Source organism: Triturus cristatus, chromosome 5_1, assembly GCF_964204655.1.
Source record: "Triturus cristatus chromosome 5_1, aTriCri1.1, whole genome shotgun sequence".
NCBI classification, from domain to species: domain Eukaryota; kingdom Metazoa; phylum Chordata; class Amphibia; order Caudata; family Salamandridae; genus Triturus; species Triturus cristatus.
Window position 1 is genome coordinate 544,732,373 of NC_140587.1, and position 20,566 is coordinate 544,752,938.

At 43.7% G+C, this 20,566-nt stretch overlaps 1 protein-coding gene across 1 annotated transcript in view; it reads right to left on the reverse strand.

The window, feature by feature from the left end:
* The window catches only part of LY96 (lymphocyte antigen 96), a 613,732-nt gene that overhangs the window by 169,001 nt on the left and 424,165 nt on the right, over window positions 1-20,566 (reverse strand). The window contains exon 4 of the mRNA XM_085604111.1: window positions 16,673-16,725. Within this exon, the coding sequence (XP_085460237.1) occupies window positions 16,673-16,725 (53 nt within the window). The remainder of the gene's footprint in view (window positions 1-16,672; window positions 16,726-20,566) is intronic.

The following is a 20,566-nucleotide window of genomic DNA, read 5'->3' on the forward strand; positions in this document are numbered from 1 at the left end:
TGATGTAAACTTTGGAACAACGGAAATAAAATGATGGGAGAGTGTTTAATCTTTTCAAACACTCACCCCCAGTCACAGATCTGGGTGTAATCCATTGTTATTTTGCTCACCATGTCACCTCAGTTATGACCCAGCCGAATGCAAATCAGTCTTGACCCTGCTCTCTATGGGAACAGTCAAGCCCTATCTGCCCAGCCAGGTCCTCCCTGGACCGGAAACAAGCATCCTGGGCCCGGTTTGAGGGAATCACCCCTCATAATCCAGTCTATCTTGAATCCAGTGGCGCAGCGAGCAAGGGACCCACATCTGGCTATACCCTTAGCCACTTAGAGTGAATATAGCAAACATCACAAAATAAAAGTTTCCACACTCCGTCCATCATTTTATTTTGGGATGATGTAGACTTTGGCCTGATTTAAACCTTGGTGGATGGGTTACTCCATCACAACAGTGACGGATATCCAGTACGCCAAAATTTAAATCCCTTAGGATGTAATGGGATTTATATTTCGACTGACGGGATATCCGTCACTGTTGTGACAGAGTAACCTGTCAGCCAAGATCTAAATCAGGCCCTTTGTCTTCAACCTTTCTTTGCAGACACAAGAATTTTTGCAATATGAGCATGTATATCCCATGCCCAGTTCTATTCTACTGCTTGATCAGTATAAATACATCATTTACCTTGATGGTTCAGCCCAACCCGCAATAGGTTCTAAACAACATAAATCAGTGGTATGCACTGCCATTGTTGGTGTGATATTGAACAGTGATTTCCAATCACAAAAAACACGCATAGAGTCCCTGGAGGGTCCCTTGGGGGATTGCACTGTGCAGTTGTCTCAACTGAAAACCTTACTTCTTGCACTTAAAGATACCGGTCCTGAATTCCCCACACTTATAGTGTGTGATTCGTATTAGGGTGTGCAATACTTTAATGATAATCTAAATTACTGGAAATTAAATTGATTTACAGATGCTAAAGGTGATACAATTAATCATAAAACGCTTTGGTAAGGTAAGGTAAGGTAAGTTTATTATGCATAGTTAATTAAAACCAGTGCAAACATATTACAAAAATTTTAAATAGCATAAAAGTTTGTTCATTATAATCATCATTTTTAAAAGCGTACAGTAAAAGACCCAGAGTAATTGTCCAGCAGCATTTTTTCCCTGATGCAGGGCAGCATGTTCCTTAGCGTCCTAATGACCTCCTACTTGTTATCTGTGTAGTTGTTCCCGGTTTTGGTGAGTTTAACAGTCTGTGCTCGGTCATCGCAAGGAACTTAACATATCTGCAGTTCAGTTTCGTATTTGCAGGGTTCATGCAGGCAAGCACTGCTTGCCTTCTAGTGCTAGTCCCTAACTGCTTGAACTGGTCCTTTAGGAGGTGTTGGCGGGCTAGCCAAAGCTCTTCACAGAGGCAAGTCAGGTCGAGAATATCGCCCTTTTCTTGGTTACAGAGCGGACAGGCTTCTTGGCCTTTGCTCCTGAGCCATGGTGGAAGATGCTCTCTACTCGGCAAGACCCCTAATCTGAGTTTCAAAAACCGTAGTTTTATGGCATTAGGATAGCCCTGACTGAAGTATGATTGTGGTGTCAGGGTTTTGTATGAGTTTAAGGTCATCCATGCGTGGTTTCTTTTTGTGAATGCGGCCTTGTCCTCTAATGTGGAAAGAGATTTTACGTTTTTCCAAACCAGTTTTTTAAACGTATTATGCCCAAGTTGCATATCCCAAATCGCAAATTGGTTGGTGACCCCCAGGGCTGCCTTCAAATAAGATCTTGCTTGAGATTCGTCCCTGCTTTGGATGTCTTGCCATAGCAGCGAACGCTTTGGGAAAAAGTGGGAGACCTCAAAAATAGGTTACCACGAACTCATGTTACACATACATTGAGTCATCAACTTGTGGGCACACACATTTTAGAGAATTCTCTGGCTGACGAGGCTGCCAAATCTGCAGTCGTGACTGCCACTGTTGCTGCAATTACTCATTATGAAATGAGAATAGACTCTGAAATCTTGCCTACTGTTAATGCTAACAATGAGGGCACACCCTTACCAAAGGGATTTACAGCTAAATATACCTACCACTTAAATGAACAAAACATAGCTTTTGTTAGTATTCTCAGTAGTTGGTGATAGCTTGATTCCCAACCAATGCAGTAGCCTAGCGTTAGCTATAGCTGTGCATGAATGTGTCACCTCTGCACACGCAGGTGTGGTGGCCACTGTTTCAGAAACACTATTGGTGGCCGGGGCTATATCAATAAACTAGGAAATATGTCCTGTGGTATGACATTTGTCAACAGATTAAACCTTCCACAGTGCCTCGCCCACCGAAAACACACCTATTTATTTCTAACAGACCATTTGGCTGCATTTATTTGGACCACTGTGGTCCTCTTGCTTCAGATACAGTGTTTACATTTATCCTAGTTGCAGTTGATTTATGCTCTAGGTTCCTCTGGGTTTGGCCACAGCATTTGGCTGACGCTTGAACTGTTATTAAAGACTTGTGAGTCTGTATCGGTTCACATGCATGCAGTACACACTCCATTCAAACCAGGGCCTCGCTTTTGTGTCAAAATCGTACCGGGATGCTATGGCATACACATCTTTGCAGACTCGAGCACACATTGCAATATGAGCATGTATATCCCATGCCCAGTTCCATTTTACTGCTTGATCAGTATAAATACATAATTTACACTGATGGTTCAGCCCAACCTGCAATAGTTTCTAAAGAACATCATTTGGTGGCATGCACCACCATTGTTCGGGTGATACTGAACTTTAAATCCCAATCACAAAAAACTCACACTGTCCCTGTGAAGTCCCTGGGGGATTGCACTGTGCAGTTGGCTCAAACGAAAACTTTACTTCTTGCACTCGAACATACGGATCCCCAATTCCCCACATGTATAATGTGTGATTTATATCATGGTGTGCAATCTTTTAATGATGATCTACATTGCTAGAAATTAAATGAATTTAAAGATTCTAAAAATGACACAATTAAACATAAGACACTTTGGGTAAAATTGGGAGACCTCAAAAATAGGTTACCACAGACTCATGTTATACATACATTGAGTCATCAACGTGTGGGCACACACGTTTTAGGAAATTGTCTGGCTGATGAGGCTGCCAAATCTGCAGCTGTGACTGCTACTGTTGCTGCAATTACTCATTATGAAATGAGAATAGACTCTGAAATCGTGCCTGCTGTTAATGCTAACAAAGACGACACACCCTTACCTAAGGGATTTCCAGCTAAATATACCTACCACTTAAGTGAACAAAACAGCTTTTGTTCGTATTCTCAGTAGTTGGTGATCGCTTGATTCCCAACCAGTGCCCTAGCCTAGCATTACCTATAGCTGCGCATGAATGTGTCACCTCTGCACTCGCTGGTGTGGCAGCCACTGTTACAGCAAAGCTATTGGTGGCCGGGATTATATCAACAATCTACAAAATATTTCCTTTGTTATGACATTTGTCAACAGATTAATCCTTCCACAGTGGCTCGCCCACCGCAAACACTCCTGTTAATTTCTAGCAAACTATTTGGCTGCATTTATTTGAACCACTGTGTTCCTCTTGCTTCGGATACAGTGTTTAAATGTATCCTAGTTGCAGTTGATTCATGCTGCAGTGTCCTCTGGGTTTGGCCACAGCGTTCGGCTGACGCTTGAATTGTTATTAAAGGTTTACAAGTCTTTATCGGTTCACATGCATGCAGTACACTCCATTCGGACCAGGGCCCCGCTTTCGCATCCAAATCATATCGGGATGCTATGGCATCCCTGGGTTTACAGGTGTATTATTGTTCTCTATATAGGCCGGAAGGCAATTCTGTTGTGGAAAGAATGAACCATGACTTAAAGCAGTTGGATACATCACCTATATGGGGTTCAACAAGCTCTTAATAACCTCTGTAAGAGATGTCTAGGTGGGCAGACCCCATAGGAAGTACTTTTTATCATCAAGATGTATGTTCCAGACCTTGACTGTTCGTACATTGTGGAAGCTGCCGTGCCCTTTAATGTAAACAATCGTGCTGTCTAATAGGATCTACAAAAGTTGCATCACACCAATTCTAATGAATAGTTGAAGACATCTCCGTCTTTGAGAATTTTGGAGAAAGCAGAGCCCTCCGGCTGGATTCCAAGGATTGAGGATCTTGTTTGTGAGAGGGTTACAGTAAAGAAGGAGTTCAGACCATCATACCTAGCACTGGTGCTAATCCTTGGCATCCAAGGCGCAATAACTGTTATATCGCCACTGCTTCCTGGTTCCAAAGATAATCATTTTGTCTCTATTGATTATGTAAAACTGTACCTTGTGGCCAATTCTTAACAGTAGGCCACGAGGAGTCCTTGCTAGTTCCCTTAGCCCTCTCGCTACCATACAGGACATTCCTCTACAGCTGGTAAGCACCACCAAAGCTGTTTCTCCCCAGCTGGGGGAGGGGCGGCGAGAATTCACTACAGTTAATTCCTGCATCCACAACCAGAAACACTACTGAAGTGAGTACTGCAGTTACTACTGCGCCTTCTGTATGTGATGTTGTTTATGCTGATCCACCTTTAGTGGACCCGACTCTTGGTGATTTTTCGAGAGTTTGTGATGATTTTTCTTCTGACAGTTGTCCGTTTGTTTAAACTCCTCCTTCACGGAACTGGTGTTTTCATTTCATGGTTAAAACACACTTATCTAGTTCCACCTTGGATATATGTTTGGATGGCACTTTCCTTGTTTTTTTATTTCTGTGAATTGGATACCTAACTGTGTTCTTTCTAATGATTATTGGCCATTATCTTCCAGAACGCTCTGCTACAGAATTAGTGATGGGTTGTTGGTCCCCGACTCTGCTTCACATAGGCTAAAAAGAGGCTTGTCCCACATAAACATTTCTGTGGTTCCAGTAACTGATGGAAATGTATGGGATAAAGTTCCATTTGATATATGTTGCCCTACGTAGATCCTCCAAATACCATATGTGTTTTGAGTTTCTATGGGTGATGTAAATGTGCCTGGGTTACATTCAAATGATTGGGATGTTGAAACTGCAAACACTATGCTCTCGGAGCTGGAATATTATACTGTTGTTTAAATCAGAGGACTTGTACGTGAACTCTGCTAATTATGGAAAATGTTTTGTTACCATTATGTTCTACACCAAGCTACTGTCCAATGCTCCACTATTATTTATACAAATGGGTACATTGGCCAACTCCCCAACAAGGGAGTTTTAAAACATATAAAGATGAATTTACATATTTTGCAAGGTATGATACATCAGAGTCAAAGTCATATTATTTCAAATTAGTACCTATAACCCCAAAGAAATACATGCTTACACAAACTAAGCTAATACATGCAGCTTTGTTTGTTACAGAATTAGCCGTTTAAAGCTATGCATATTGAAAAGACACCATTGAAATGAAATCAATTTGAGATACCAAACCTTGGCAGGTTCAGGAGACAGAAACTATGTTTAGTGCATGTTTAATTCTAACACAAATGATCTTCCCGAATGACACTATCCAACAGATTACATATCTGGGACTGGCTGAGATCAACGATATGAATGCTTCAACTATTCCCTCCATTGCGCTCTTTGAAAATTGGAAAAATCTTACTGAGTATACCGAAGAACAGCTCAATAGTATGTTGCAGAATGGTACACTTAATTCCACATTTTCTGGTCCTAATGTGTGCTTATTGTGGCCAGTAGACACCAATGGTTGCCATGCTCATCTTTTGAATTCCTCATCAGAGTTTAAAGTAAGCAGACCTGACCAGCAATACTCCCACTCACTACATTCAGGTATCATTACCACCTATTCCATGGAGAAATTGTGTCATAATGGTTGGAACATTCCACACTATCTGCAGTGAAACAACATATTTCTCTCCTGTGCGAAGATATGGATTTGTCTGATTTTTTATTAGGCCCAAAATCTCCATGTTCTAAAAGATGTATTTATGCCACATATATTCAAATGTAGAAATTGTCACAAATGGAAGCTGCTGCACGCTTAAGACAAATTGATCAAGATAATTTGGATAAAGTGCTTGCTGTTGATGAAAATAGTATAAATATGCCGACTTCATGCATTTATAATCTAAATAACATTGTGTCATCTATTATCGATAATATGCAAAGTGGCATATTAACATTGTATCATGGGCAGAGCCAGCTTAGATCTGTAATTTAATTTAGCTGGACATTACAAACCCTTAAGAATGGGTGCATCCCTTGGCGCTGTTTGAACACCTGTAACCTCTTCTTGCTCTTTAATTTGACACGTAAACAATATATGGCGTAAAAGATGCCACCTCTACAATCCTGCATTTAGAGAAGTTAGAACAGCTCCCGTTTACACAGTGGCTGAAACACCTTCAGCTACCTGACAGCTATATATGGAGTAATATCATTACCAATTTCAATATTTCAATTTACAGCTTGCATTAAACTTTTTCCAGTTGGTAGATATGAACCCCTAGAAGGCAGCTTCACACATGAGTTATGGTCACTCCCATTTTTTAGGCTCGAGCTTAAGCGTACAACCTCTTGTATACTTTAGTATACTTCTCTTGTGGGCTTAAACCCATCTGATTAGTTTGTTGCAGTGTCCTTGCTTGCTAGTGGTCAGTTCTGCCTCTTTGTCCCTCCTTTTCTCTTTCTTTCCTCCCACACAGCAGGGACTAACTACTGTATCATTGCACTTTGACATGTTCATGCGTTCTTTGGGGGACTTTTTTTCACTTGGTTTCCTGCTTGTTTCTGGTGAAGCTTCCCTTTTCATTTGCAGAGCATTCTTGCTCTGAGCTTACCTTCCCTACAACACTTTCTGTAAATTATTCTGTAAAAAACACTGTTATCTCCTTAACATTTACAACACCCTTGCCCCACTTGTGTTTTAATTTTATTCCTGCTTCAGGTAAACTGCAGTGCTCGGTTCTGCTCTCCGTGCCGCAGGGCTTCGGTCTCTTTCTGGGGTCGGTCATTTCCTCATAGTCTGCCTGCTATTCTGAAGTGCCCCACACCCTCTCCTCTGCCGAGTACAGGGATTCGGGAGACCACCGTACCAGCCCCTGCTTTGTGTGATCAACATTGAGGCACACCAGCGAGCTCAGTTTGTAACATCATCTAAAGCTGCCAAATTCATGTCTCCCTGTTAATTCAGCTTCAGCGCTTTAGCTGGCATTAAGCATTGCAGCCCCTCCCCCTCCTCCTGCTTGGGGCTGTCTGAGGCTCTCGCCCCTCACCATGTTACTTGGTTCAGTAAGGAGTCGCTTCAGGAGCCCCAGCATCCCCACAGCATACAAGGAATGCAAAACATCCCCTGGAGCATCAACTGACATCAGGGCAGCATTCCTCCTCCCATGGGTCAAACGAGTCAGGAAACTCCAGGTTCCAGCAAAGGAAATTGAAGGCCATAACATCTGTGGGCTGCGCTTAATCACACGGAAGCGCCCTCGCTCACTTGAGTCTTTTGTAATTACATTTATGCAGCGCTTCCGCACCTTCAATCAGCATGGTGGCCGCTTCCCGGCCACCGCGCTTCATGTTTCATGAAACCCAGCTAGCGTGAAGCGGACGCCGTGATGCTAAAAGAAGGCACAGACTCTTTAATTAAGCTCAAGGCCCGGGCTATTAGGGAAGTGCCTCAGGCTCTAAGTCGTTTCTCAACTCTCGTGTGTGGGCAGGCACAGAGCACAGCCTATAATAAGGCCTCTCTGCCCCATACGAAAGGATCCCACAGGTGAACCAACACCAACTGATACAAACTCAGAGGAACACAAACATTATACACATATCATCTACTAATGCACTTTTCTCCTTTACCGCTCTGCGCTCCTCCTGCTGCTTCCTCTTGTTGCTGCTTTCCTTCGTTGTTCCTTCTCCTCTCACAGCCCTCTCTCCCTCCCCCAAAGCCAATTTCCCCACCCCTCTTTTTTAGAGAGCTTTGTGTGCAGGTCTCTATAAAGCAAAAACCAAAGGAAATGATGGACGGAGTGTTGAACATTGCAAGCACTCACCCCCAGTCAACTGATCTGGGTTTAATCCATCACCGTTCTTTAGCCCACTCTGCCACCAGGTCTCTATAAAGCCGGGTGCTGGCTAAATGCGCAGCTCAAATGTCACTCTGCGTCTCTCCTCCCTGTCATTCCTTGCTCACTCTGGATTGTTGGCGATTTTCTCTTCTTTCGCACTTCCACTAGTTATTTATTTTGCCCCGCCCCATCCGATCCACTCGTATTTTGTGTTGTCCCTCTTCCACTATTTTCCTGTGTCTTTCTCCATCTGCAGTTTTTTCTTTAACTCTTCCTTCTTAGTTTCATTCCCTAACATTCTGTAGTTAATTGCTTCAACGCTCTCTCCAGGTTTCCATACGCTCACCCTCTCGATCTGCCTGTGTTTCCTTCTGTGTCTCCTCACCGTCTCAAGCCACTTTCTTTCATTATCGTATCCTCTCTTTACCTACTGCTATAATGCATCTTTTTCCCTTCAAATTTTCTCCACCCTCTCCTTTTACTTCGACTAGCCTTTTTTTCACTCCTCTTCACTTTTTCTATTCTCTTATTTCTCTCTGCCTTTATGGCCCTCATTTTCCCTTCTTTATCTCCTGTATCCCTCTTTCATTATTTCTAAGTGCCTCTCACCAGCCCCTTCCTGCAGGGGCTGCCAACCTTCCAGGGTGCTCCCCATCCCTCAAATGGTCCCCTGTGCAGCCGAAGGCCAATCAATTTCGCTAAAAGATCACACGATGTTGCCATATCCAGACGCCCTGTGCATGGGAACAGCTGCCTATGGTTTTTTTCACTGCAACCTGTCACCTGCTAACTCTGTCTCTGTCCCCCAACCTCCCTCTCTGCCCCTTTCATCTTTGTCGCATCCCTTCCACTCCACTCTTAGCGCCGACACATTCTCTTCCTATTGTCTCATGCAGTGCTATAATTGCAGTGCTTGAGGGGAGGGGCACTTTACATGTGCACAATTTCCGTCTTTCCTTTATAGTACCTCTTACTAATCTTTCCTGTCCATCCTCTTTCCTTCTGATCTCTTTACATAGGTCAAATAATCACTCCAGTGCAAACAAAAAAACATAACTAAAAACATTGTCATTTATAGCCCCAACAGCTCTAACTTTCACTAATGCCAGATCGACTGCATTGCAAATGCTTGTTCTATTGTTGTGAACGTGCTAATAAGGAATTGTTCCTCACTGGAGAGGAATGTGACTCCTCTGTCGGTCTTTCACTTGTTTGAAAACACGTGAATACTAATGGCACATGTAATACTTTTGTAGCATACTTTTGTAGCAAATTTGGCCTGCTATCTAAGAGGATCACCAGCCCCAGCAATACTTCCACTTTGAACAATGCGAGCTGGAATCCCCTATATTTTGTCTGTTTATCAGGTTGTCACTTGCTGAAAAAACATCCTGTTCCTGCCTATGCAGGAAGTTATGGATGGCTCATTGTGGCATACAATTCCAACTTTGAAAGCAAATTTTAACTAACCCTGGGCGGAGCAGGCATAGTTCCTCTATGCAGAGTTCCACTCCCAAAGTAATTATAATGTAAAAAAAAAAGGCACTTCCCTGCCGTGGCTGCCTCCTCCTCGCCATGGCCGCTCTCCTTCGTCGTCCTCGCCGTCCTTCTTCTTTGATAACCCCTATGTTGTAGTACTTGCGCGTGCGCACACCCTCAAAACTTACAACATAGGGGTTAACAAAGAAGAAGGATGGCAAGGACGAGGAAGGAGAGCGGCCTTGGCGAGGAGAAGGCAGCCAAGGCAGGTAAGTGCCTTTCTTATTGACATTATAAATACTTTGGGAGGGTGGAGGGGCCAGCTAACTCCGCTCTGCCACGGAGTTGGAGTTTTACCTAAACTAGGCAAAACTACATAAACTCCGCTGGCGGAGCGGAGTTAACCGCCCGGGTTTAATTTTAACAAGCTAAAAAGACTCAAAGCACTACTGTTCTTAAAAAGAGGATGCCCTCAGATCTGCATGTGAGACCTTCAAACTGCAGGTGGCAAGGACATCTAGTGAGATACAGTTCTTGTTAAATAGAACCTCCCAGTAAATTTTGGTGAATTTATACATCGTATCTTTAATGCTTTGAATACTGCAGTCCCTGCACATTTTTTCCAAAATATGGGCTTGGGTTTGGACAGTTTGTTCCAAACTAGTTTTGGAGTAATACCTGCTTTATCCATTCTCCTTTTTACAGAATGTTCAGTGGATTCCCGCTGCTGCTGTTCCTCATTTGCAGCATTTTGGTTCTATTTTTGCTTCTCCACAATGGATATTCCATTTGCAAGCGCATGAGCTCTACCATTGCTCCAGCATTTCTAGGAGTGCATGCTACAGCTCTTCAGAATGTTACTAATCTAGGCACTGGACCTTGATTGGTTACTGTCATTCCAACCGGTTAGGTTTACCTGTTTGCAACCCGTGTTTCACTGCCTCTGGTGCCCCTTTGAATGGGCACTAGAAATTTGCTTGGCTTTGCAGACACCGGCCTCTGTGGATTTTGTCCTGCTAATGAGTCCCTTAGCAACCCTTTTTCAGAACTGTCCCATGGGCCGATGCCTTCTCCATTACGCCAGCTATGAGACACTCCTTTCTGAGAAGATTTGTGCATCGGCACATGGATCACTACCTTCTGGCTCTCATGACATGGATGCAGACTCCCTGATGACCTTCTCAGCATTAGCTGAGACTGAGGATCATGTCTGTTCTCTGGATTTTGTTAACTGGTCAGTAGACCAATCATCGTCGGCGGAGTCTAAATCTGGTCTGAAGTCACTGGCTTATTAGAAGTGCTTTGAGTTTGCTTATATTGTATTTTCAATTATTTAGCATGTTGTAGCATCACTGTTCCGACCAAAGGGAGGGTCTCATGTATTTCCAAAAGGCCCATTGTATTTTCTCCCTAACTGCAAGGAGCTGGCTGCTTTTGCTTTGCACGTTACGAAAGAACACGCTTGTTTTTGTGCTACATGCTTAGTTTCGGACTAGGCTGCACATGTTTTGATATTTTGTTTCTTGCTGGGATTCAGATGGAACATTTCTTACAAAAGGTCGAAAAACTCTATTCTCTTTTTTCTCTGTGGTATGTATGCCTAGTCATAATAGATAAATTCAGCTGCTGTTTTGAATGAGCAAACTGTTATCATATAACCCAGGACTTATAGCTTTGAGACCAGAGAGGACACATTTTCAAGGAGCAAAGGAGCAAAGGTTTCATGATGAGGAAGAGCTCCACATCATTAGATGTAGAACAACTCTATGTGTATGGCAGAAATGATGTCCCCGCTAATCCGAGAGATCTATAGCTATCTCCCTGTGCTTTCATAGTGAGTGTAAGCTTAGGTAGATTTGTCTTCTATAATTTTTTATTGTGTACTGTTTGCTTGCTGGTCCTATTACAGTTATTACATGCATTTGTCTACTAATTACAGTGTAGCCATTGCATGTAAAGCACAATAACTTTCAATAAATATTGTAAACTTGCTTCGTGTCTCTTTCTTGTTCATTGTGGATACGTATGAGTAAGACAATGAAAGGTGATGACCTGCTACCTTGATCCCTGGGAGGGTCTAGAGCAGAGGTTTTCAAACTTTTGTCGGCTGAGCCCCCCCCCATCTAAACCTTTTCCCACTCTAGCACAGAGTGCCAGGCTATGTTACAAATTGGTTGGGCAGGGGGGTTATTGGCATATTAAGTTTTGTCATAAGAGGCAAATGGGAAGAGAGAGCCCAGACTGAGAAAGGACGAAGCAGGTTAGAAACAGAAAAGGGAAGGAGAGACCCTTACAAAAAGCAAGAGGATGCCGCGTGGGCCTAGCGTGGTCTGGCTGGACAGTAATTTGGAAGGAATTCAAGACTGAGGAAATAAACAGCAGGCTAAACAGTAGACTTTTTTTTGCAATTGATGTTAAAAGACGGATTTTACAACCTCATGGCTGTGAGTGGTGTATCAGGGGAGACGAGATGGTCTAGTTTGACCATGTCAGGATGTAGTTACGTCAGTTTAGAATGTACGTCTAAACCGAAGGATGTTGTGTTTGTACGCTCAACTTGCTTCTGAAACAAAGGCCTTTTTCACTAACAGCAAATGTTTCTGTAGTCGTTCTCTCTCAGTGTGAACTTCTGCGTGAGAACCCAGGTCTGCATGTGAACATCATGCTGCTCAGTGTCGGCATGCTGCGCATTTGCAGGAACTCTTTGACCCTGATGGCTGATGGGAATTCCATTAAAAGAAACATTCCCAGAATTCCCCTTCTTTGTGCCCCTGTGTCCCTCGTGTCCCTCTTTGCTTTAGGCATTTGGGTAGCCACTGAAGGTAAAAAATAAGCATGGTCAGTTTCTGTGTTTTTATTTAACGCTAACCTCTATGGAGAAAGTAATATGCTGGCTCTCAAGCTGCCTCCAGTTGTTCCCCCAACCTAGTCCAGGTGTCATGCAGGGGTTGATGGTGCAGAGCTCTGCCCCCTTGGACTCCTGCAAGAGGGCAGCAAAGATTTGTTTGTCCGCCACAGTTGGTGACTCGGTGCACCAAGCGTTTTTGACAGCTGTAATGAATCTAGCAGCTTTAGAAGTATTTTAATTGTATTGTAGTTTTGTAATTGCATCTATATAGCACTTACTACTGAGGCGTTACATCGCTTGTCTTCACACCTTGAGTAGCCCATAAGGGGCTCCTAAAATATGCGCACATGCATTGATCTGTTCCTGAGACATATGGTGCATAGTGTACATGAGACCCTTGTATCTAGTTTCTGTCCTACTCTATGAAAGAGGTTTTAGGGTAGGAGAGGCACACAAAGGTGTTAGCCAGCTAGGCTGTTGAGGCAGGAGTAATAGCAAGCATGCCCCAGGCTCCACTAACTTGAGGTTCGTTTTAAAAACAAATACCCCAGCAGCAAGCACCCACATAGAATACTGACACCTCCGCCGCCCCTGTGAATAAATATAACTGATCCGACATCAGTATTAAATAAGGAGAGCAGTGGATTTCCAAGACTCGCATTTACCGTTTCCTTGTGAAAACTGATGCCCACAATGGCTCTGTATCCGAAGTCTGCCTTGCCATCAAACGTAAGGAATAGGCAGAGTGGGGGCCCAGGGGGTACTGGAATCAGAAAAGAAACTGCATCTGTAACCAGTTTACAACAGTATGTATATATACACATGGTCTTTAAAGACCTGTGAAAAACTCGGACGTGCCGGAGATAAGACTCCAGACACTACCCAGCCGAGACCCCAGCAGCTCCAGCTGCAGCAGCCTGGGCTGAGACACATGACGGCGGGGGCTGAAGCCCTTTCAACCTAATAAGCGTTACACGCCTGGAAACAACGTTGAAAGGTGAAGTGGTAGGCTGTAATGCACGCCCCCCCCTGAGGGGATGCTGTGCCCCCCCAGGGGGGCGCGGCCACCCAGGAGGGCGCGCCCCACAGTTTGAAGACCTATGGTCTAGAGTGTTGTGTTCTGGGGTGCCAAATTACCAGGCTGGGATAGGAGTGCAGGTGAGCCACTATGAGCTAGTCTGGATTGGCGTGGTATGGTGACTAAGTTCCTACATACTGATGTTCTAAGGTCCTGGGATAGATCTGTTTTTTAGCAGAATCCCGGCAACAATCAGGAGATTTCTCTTCCCCCTTTTACTTCTCTTAGACAGTAATTTGCCCATGAGATTCTCTGCCTTCCCTATTTGATAACATTTCTTCCCATCCCTAGCTTCCCTTATAATGTTGTTTGTTTTCTATTCCTACACACTGGGCTTTATTTAGAATTTGGTAGATGGATACCGCGACACAAAAGGGAAGACCTGTCCACTGTATTACAAGTACATTGTTGTCTATGGTACTTGTAATACGGTGGACGCAAAGCCTGCTACATTGTGACAGAGTATCTCATCTTCCAAACTCTAAATAAGGCCTATAGCCTGATGGTTAAAACGCTGAGGTGCAGTTTGACTGATATTTTGAGTGTTGCCCCTGACATGAGTATCTGTCTCTTGGTGATGTGCAAATAGATGAGCACCATTTGGTCTAAGTTGACCCTGTAGAGCACAGAGTGATAGAAGTTATTGTCTTTTGGGGAAATGAGGATAGTTGGCCAGTTCGCATAAAGCCAACCTTTTAACACTGGAGTCCAATATCCAGAGATTCAAGGGCCAGATGTATGAAGCATTTATGAGGTTTCAAACAGCCTGATTCCCCGAATTAGGCTGTTTACAACTGCAAAAATGTTTTTTATGTACAAATAGCAAACTGCGTTTTTAGAGAATCACAATTTGAGTTTGCAATTCAGTATTTTGAATAGGTGTGTTTAGTACGTCCCTCCCAAATACCAAATCATAATGGCATGTATTAATGTTTACCAACCTAAATACGGTCGCAAAACATTAATATTTTAAGAACACCTCAAAGCAGGTGATAACCTGTTCACAAACTTTAATGTTGACAAATACATTTGTACATTACACTTTTCTTTTTTTTTTAAATGCATCCTGTTTTCCTTTAAGGAAAATAGGTAGCATTTTTTAAAAAAATGCTCTATTTAAAGCAGTCACAAACAAGGTGGTCTTCCAACCTCATCAGACAACCATCTCTGTGATGGGTGTGATTTCTAATGGGTCAAAAATTGCAACCTATCTCATTATTATTTATGAGGAATTTTGATTTGCGCCCCACTAGGACTAAGACTAATAAAAAATGAAAGTTTCATCCATTAAGAATAGCATTTACCAAATAGCGATTCAGGAAGCAAAGTTTGCCTCACGTCATATGGATGCACCCTGTGTGCATGCACACCAGTACCTGCATGGCATGGATTGCAGCAGTCCATGCTGTGCTCGTACTGCCTTTGATGTTCCCATTGTGGTATTTTATAGGCACCGCCCTGGAAAATGCCAAAGAACTGCCCGCCAGACAGGAGAAAACTCCTGATCTGGTGGGCAGTGTGTACATGGGTTTGGCAGTGCGGGTGTGGGGTGGTCCCCCTCCCACACTGCCAAACTCCTAATAAGACCCCAAGTATCTGGTTAATGAGGGCTAGTGAGTCTAGCAGTCAGGGTCCTATGGGAGAGACCAGTTAAGATCTCAAAGGCTTGGAAAGGAGCAGCAAGGTGATGGAATCTGTTAATACACACAAACCCATGTCCTTCCTATATCCAAATATCAGAGGCCCAGCCCAGATCCTGAAAAGAGCTGGCATAGACATGATTTTGAAGTGATGGGAAACTCATCCAGACTGAGTGCACCCGACGGACTAACATGCTTGACTGGTGCCAACTGGAAACTGCAAGTTAGGGTGTTGCTCCAACCATGACTCTTCCATACTTCCAAACGTGTTGGTGCTAGAGAGATGGTTGAAATGGTTCATTGATCAGGGAAACCCACCTCAGCTCATTGAGCACAGCTCTAAGTCCTGGGGTAAAGTTGAAAAATCTCTATGGGCATGATTTATATAAATTTGACGCAGTGTAACGCAGCAAGACAACTTGCTGTGCTGTGCTGCACCATGGTGCAAAGGTGCCTGCAATGCACGCATGATTGTGCAGAATGACTGCTTCCTGCACAAAAACAAACCTTTGAGGCTTTCGGAAACAATTAAGAGACATACAGATTTCTCCCCTTTCTTATGGGAAAGCATAGCATTTTGACGCATTCCCAGGTTTACCAGTCTTGCTAAATCTGGGGATGCACCAACATCCATGGGTGGATGCATAGAAACATCCATGCTCCAACCATGGAACTCCTTACCAGGGCAGGATAACGCAAGGCAGCTAGTTGCGCTGCCGTGCATTACTCCAGATTTACCAAGCAACGCAGGGCCACGCAAGGTGGCCTTGCATTAGTTGGTAAATCTGACTTAAGGATTGGATTGCCCATTAAACACCATCCATGACACAAAGGCAACTCAATCTAATGCTAAATCTGGCCCTATGGGGTTTGGGCAAATCAGGGATGATTTAGACTCAGCAATTACTTTGTCCTGCTAATGAAGCTTCTCAAATGTGGGTGCACTTTATTTGCTTCTTGATCAAGCAAGCAAACTGGGCTACAAGTTTCTCATGGTTCCTTGAAGATTCACATCCTTAATTCACCTATGTCCTCAAGTACCAGCAACATTACCCCAGTCATAGTACGAGTAGTAGCTACTCTCCTTTGCGGATGATGGTACTTGTAATATGCACCTCCTAACCAGTTGAACCTAGACTCTACCGTAGAATATCACACAGAATCATGAAGCACCTCAAGTACTCAGGTTGTCGAGTACAGAAGAAGAAAAAGTAAGACTGACCAGAAAAACAAACAGAGGTGGGCGTAAACCTTTACCACCACATGTGGACTATACAAAACAGGAAAATAAAGTTGCCATGGCCTCAAGTCACATATGAGTTGGGCAAACTATACGTGTTGTTCTTAATTTAGCCTTAGAGGGGTTAAGATTGCTTTCAGAATGCCAGAAAACAAGCAATCAGTGATATACGACACAACAGAAGATATGGTATAACACATGAGATTTTTTTATAGTATCCACCTTCCATGCATAGTGACATATTTTGCATGTTTGTGTGAAACAATAAAAAAGGCAAGCAGATATTTTAGCAAGGTTAAGCAATGAGAAATTATACCTTGTAGACCATTTTATAGGGCAAAGTCTTGTGCACGTTCATCCATGTAGTCTCTGTAAAATAGACAAAAGGAATTGTTCATCTCCGGGCCTATCCAGTAAAAACTAGTTAACAAACATGAATACAGGCTAAGTTTAAATAAATATAAAAACATATAAGGTGTCACCAAGCACTCAGTAGAACTCTGCAGAACAATCAACCCACAAATCACAAGGTGCGCACCAAGTCACTACAAACGCTGCCTGGCTTGAATGAATGAATTTATTAACTTCGATTAATTCAAACATTACAATAAAAGGAAAGAACATTGTTAAAAAGCAGTTAAAAGGCAGTTCCCCCTCTACCCCCAGCACCCCCCTCCCCTTTAATGTCCTTGACTTATAAATGTCCATTGACCTTTGGCATATTTGTGCAAATCCTCGGAGTTACTTATATTTCCATATTTAAATCAACAAATTTGAAAAAACTAGGGGCCAGATAGATGTACGACGCTTTTTAGCATGCGCAAACGGGTCTTAGACCCGTTTGCGCATGATAAAAAGCAAGGGCCCATGTACAAACAGTATTTTGTGAGTTGCAAATAAATTGCAACTCGCAAAATACCGTTTTGCGACTTGCTATTAGGAAGGGGCGTTCCCTTCCTAATAGTGACCACAAAGCTACGCACCAATGTTTAGCGACCGCAAATGCGGTTGCAAAACACTCGTAAATTACCACCCACTTCAAGTAGATGGTAATTCATTCGCAAATGAGAAGGGGTCCCCAGGGGACCCCTTCCCCTTTGCAAACGCATGCAATATTATTTTTTAAGGGCAGGCAGTGGTCCTAAGGACCACTGCCTGCCCTTAAAAAATTCAACAGAAACGTTTCAATTTTTTCTTTTTTAAATGCATCCTGCTTTCCTTTAAGGAAAACGGGCTACATTTAAAAAAAGAAAGTTGCTTTATTTAAAAGCAGTCCCAGACATGGTGGTCTGCTGAGCCCAGCAGGCCACCATCCCTGGGAGGGCCTGTCATTCTCAATGGGCTCGCAAATTGTGGGAGGCTCATTAATATTCATGAGCCTCACAATTTGCGACCCCATTGGGAATCGCAAACAGTGTTAAACACACTGTTGTACATGCCAAATAGCGCTTTGCATATTGCGAGTCGTAAATGCAACGCAATTTGCGAGGCGCTATTTGGCAGGTCGTACATCTGGCCCTAGGACTTTAAAAATTCTAGTTTGCGAGTTGGCCTTTAAGTAAGGTGGGGGAACCCCTTGGTGCCTGTCAGGGGTCACCCTGCCTCCTTCAGCGTGTTATAAGATGTGGCGTAACAGTCATAGGTGCTGGAATGTCTTCTGGCGCCTCATTTAAGGCGATCCTGATCAGGTGTGTGAATTTCCCCAGTCTTGCTAGGTTCATTGTCTTTTGTTTCGTGAAGCATAAGGCCGAGTACTCTCTACAGGACTTTGCCCCGTTAGCAATAAATATCAGGCAGAGAAGGCACCGACGTTCATTATTCAGTTTACGGCAACAGCACAGGCGGTGCAGCCAATATTCCTTGTGGAAGGAAAATAGCCTGCACTCAATGTTCGCCCCCTGGCATGCCCATGCTGGGTTGAAATCAGTGATGCGTAACGAAATAAGTCTCATAGTGAGAATTTTCCTGCGGACCTGTGACGTCTGAGCCTCATTTAAATAGTGTTGGGCTTTTCCCGGAATGAATGATTTGTCCAGTGGCTCTAGGATAGGGCTTTGGCGGAGGACTTTGGTGTCTTGAGCAAAAGATGTTTCCAAGACCTGCATGTTTACTGCTTTCTTCCAGGCAGAGAGTGGAATTTCCGATAGTTGGAAGTGCGCTGCCTCAATCCTCAGTGTGTTGATGTCATGGCCAGGGCTGGCAAGCCAGGCTGTTCCTACCTCCTCGAAGACAGATCTCAGCTGGTATCTGATTGACTCCACTGGAGCACTCAAGATCCTGAGGTATATGTTTATCAAACCCCCCTGGCATATCAGGTCCGGCCTCCCGAGGATGAGCTCCAGTCTCAGGCTTGATTTCCTGGCTGAGCGCGTGATTTGTATGCTTTAGCTTGAGGTGTATTTAAGAACTCATCCAGACATCCAGGAAAAGCCGGATGTCCATAGCTTAAGGCTGGTAGCAGTTTTGCTTTTAAGAGGGTCAGTATCGGCTTGGCTGATGAGCTTAGCAAATGTTGGTTCAGTTGTCTTATCAAGTGTATAACGTGGTTAGCCTTAGAGATCAGATGTTTTCGATGGATGTTTAAGTTGGCCCTTTCTGAGAGCCAAACTCCAAAGTAATTGTAGGATGTTACTGTACAAATTTGCAGATCAACCAAGGACCACATGGCTTGCCTTTTGAGTTGATGTCTCCCAAACACAATTGCCTTGGTCTTCCCTTGGTTAACCTTCAAGTAGTTGGCTTTGTTAAAGTGTTCCTGTGCATGCAGGGCTCTTTGCAGGTCCACTCTAGTGTGGTCCATTATTACTGTATCGTCTGCGTATTGCAGTACCGGCAGCCTCAAACTTCCCAGGCTTGGGGCTGCTAAGCTGGCACCTTGCAAAGCAGCCCCCAGGTCTGCGGTATACAGATGAAACAGGAGGGGTGCCAGCACGCTGCCCTGTTTGAGCCCACTGTTTGTTAAACTTTTGAGGTCACTGTGATAGCGCTTGTTTTGACCCGCACCCAGGTATCTTCATAAATCGATTTTATTGCATTTAATAACTTGGGTGGGATTCCTCAGCTGTCTAATTTATACCATAAACTTTGATGGTCCACTTTATCGAAGGCTGTGCTATAATTAAAGAAGCAATGCAACAATGGAAGACTGACTGTGTTGATAGGTGGGCAAGCGCTATGAAGTTGACCAGGGTCTGTGACATAACTCCTGATTGATAGAAGGGAATGATACCTTTTTCTTGTATCCAAGACTCCAGATCCTTTATGAAAAGTTGTGCATAAGCCTTTGCTTCGATACTTAGCAGGGCGATAAGCCTGTAGCTCAATGGCTTCATCCGGTCACCTTTTTTGTAAATAGGGAAAAGCATAGAACCCCTCCAGGAGTCAGGTGTCCTTGCTGTTGAAATAATGTTATTAAAAGGCAGGGTTAGGATTGCTGCCCAGAAATCCGGCGCTGTCTTAAATACTGGCGCTGGTAACCCATTTGGCCCTGGTGCTCCATCGTTCCTCATTTTCCTGAGTATCATGATAACCATGTCAGCATTTATTGTTGTATCTGGTGACCTGCAGAAACCCTCATCCCAGCTGGTGGATTCAAGAGGACCTTTATCAAGGGGGTCTCTCAAGGTAGGTTGTTTAACATTAGTTGATCTGGTCGGCCCCACTCCCTGGTTCATCAATTCTGTGGGGTCTTTGTCAGAGGAAGCATTTGAATATAGTTGTGTTACATGATTTCAACCACTCATGCCCCGCCACTACATTTTCTCTTGGAGCACCTCGATTGCTCAATTGATTGATGTGTCTCCACAGCCCGGAGGGGTTATTCCCTTTCAGCAGGGAGAACACTTCAAGCCATTCCTTATCTGTGTGTTCCCTTTTCTGTTCAAAAACTTTCTTTCTATAAGCTGACCTCAAAGCAGTAACGGAACGGCCCCTGTAATTATGCCCCCTCTTTTCTTCACTTCCAAGGTCTTACGTAAAGCACATTTGCATTTGAACATGGCCTTAGAAGGGCATTTGTTTCCAGGAAGCTACGGCGACTTAGTACACATGCGTTGGTGTCGAGAGTTTCACAGCTTTTGTTGGCGATCCCCTACAATATTCTCCCAGTCCTTTATTGATGATGCATAAGTTGGTGGGGACCCTTCCTGCTTCTATTCCTGCCATGTTCGCATCTTTTCTCTCTTGTTTCCACACCATTTGATCCTTCAGA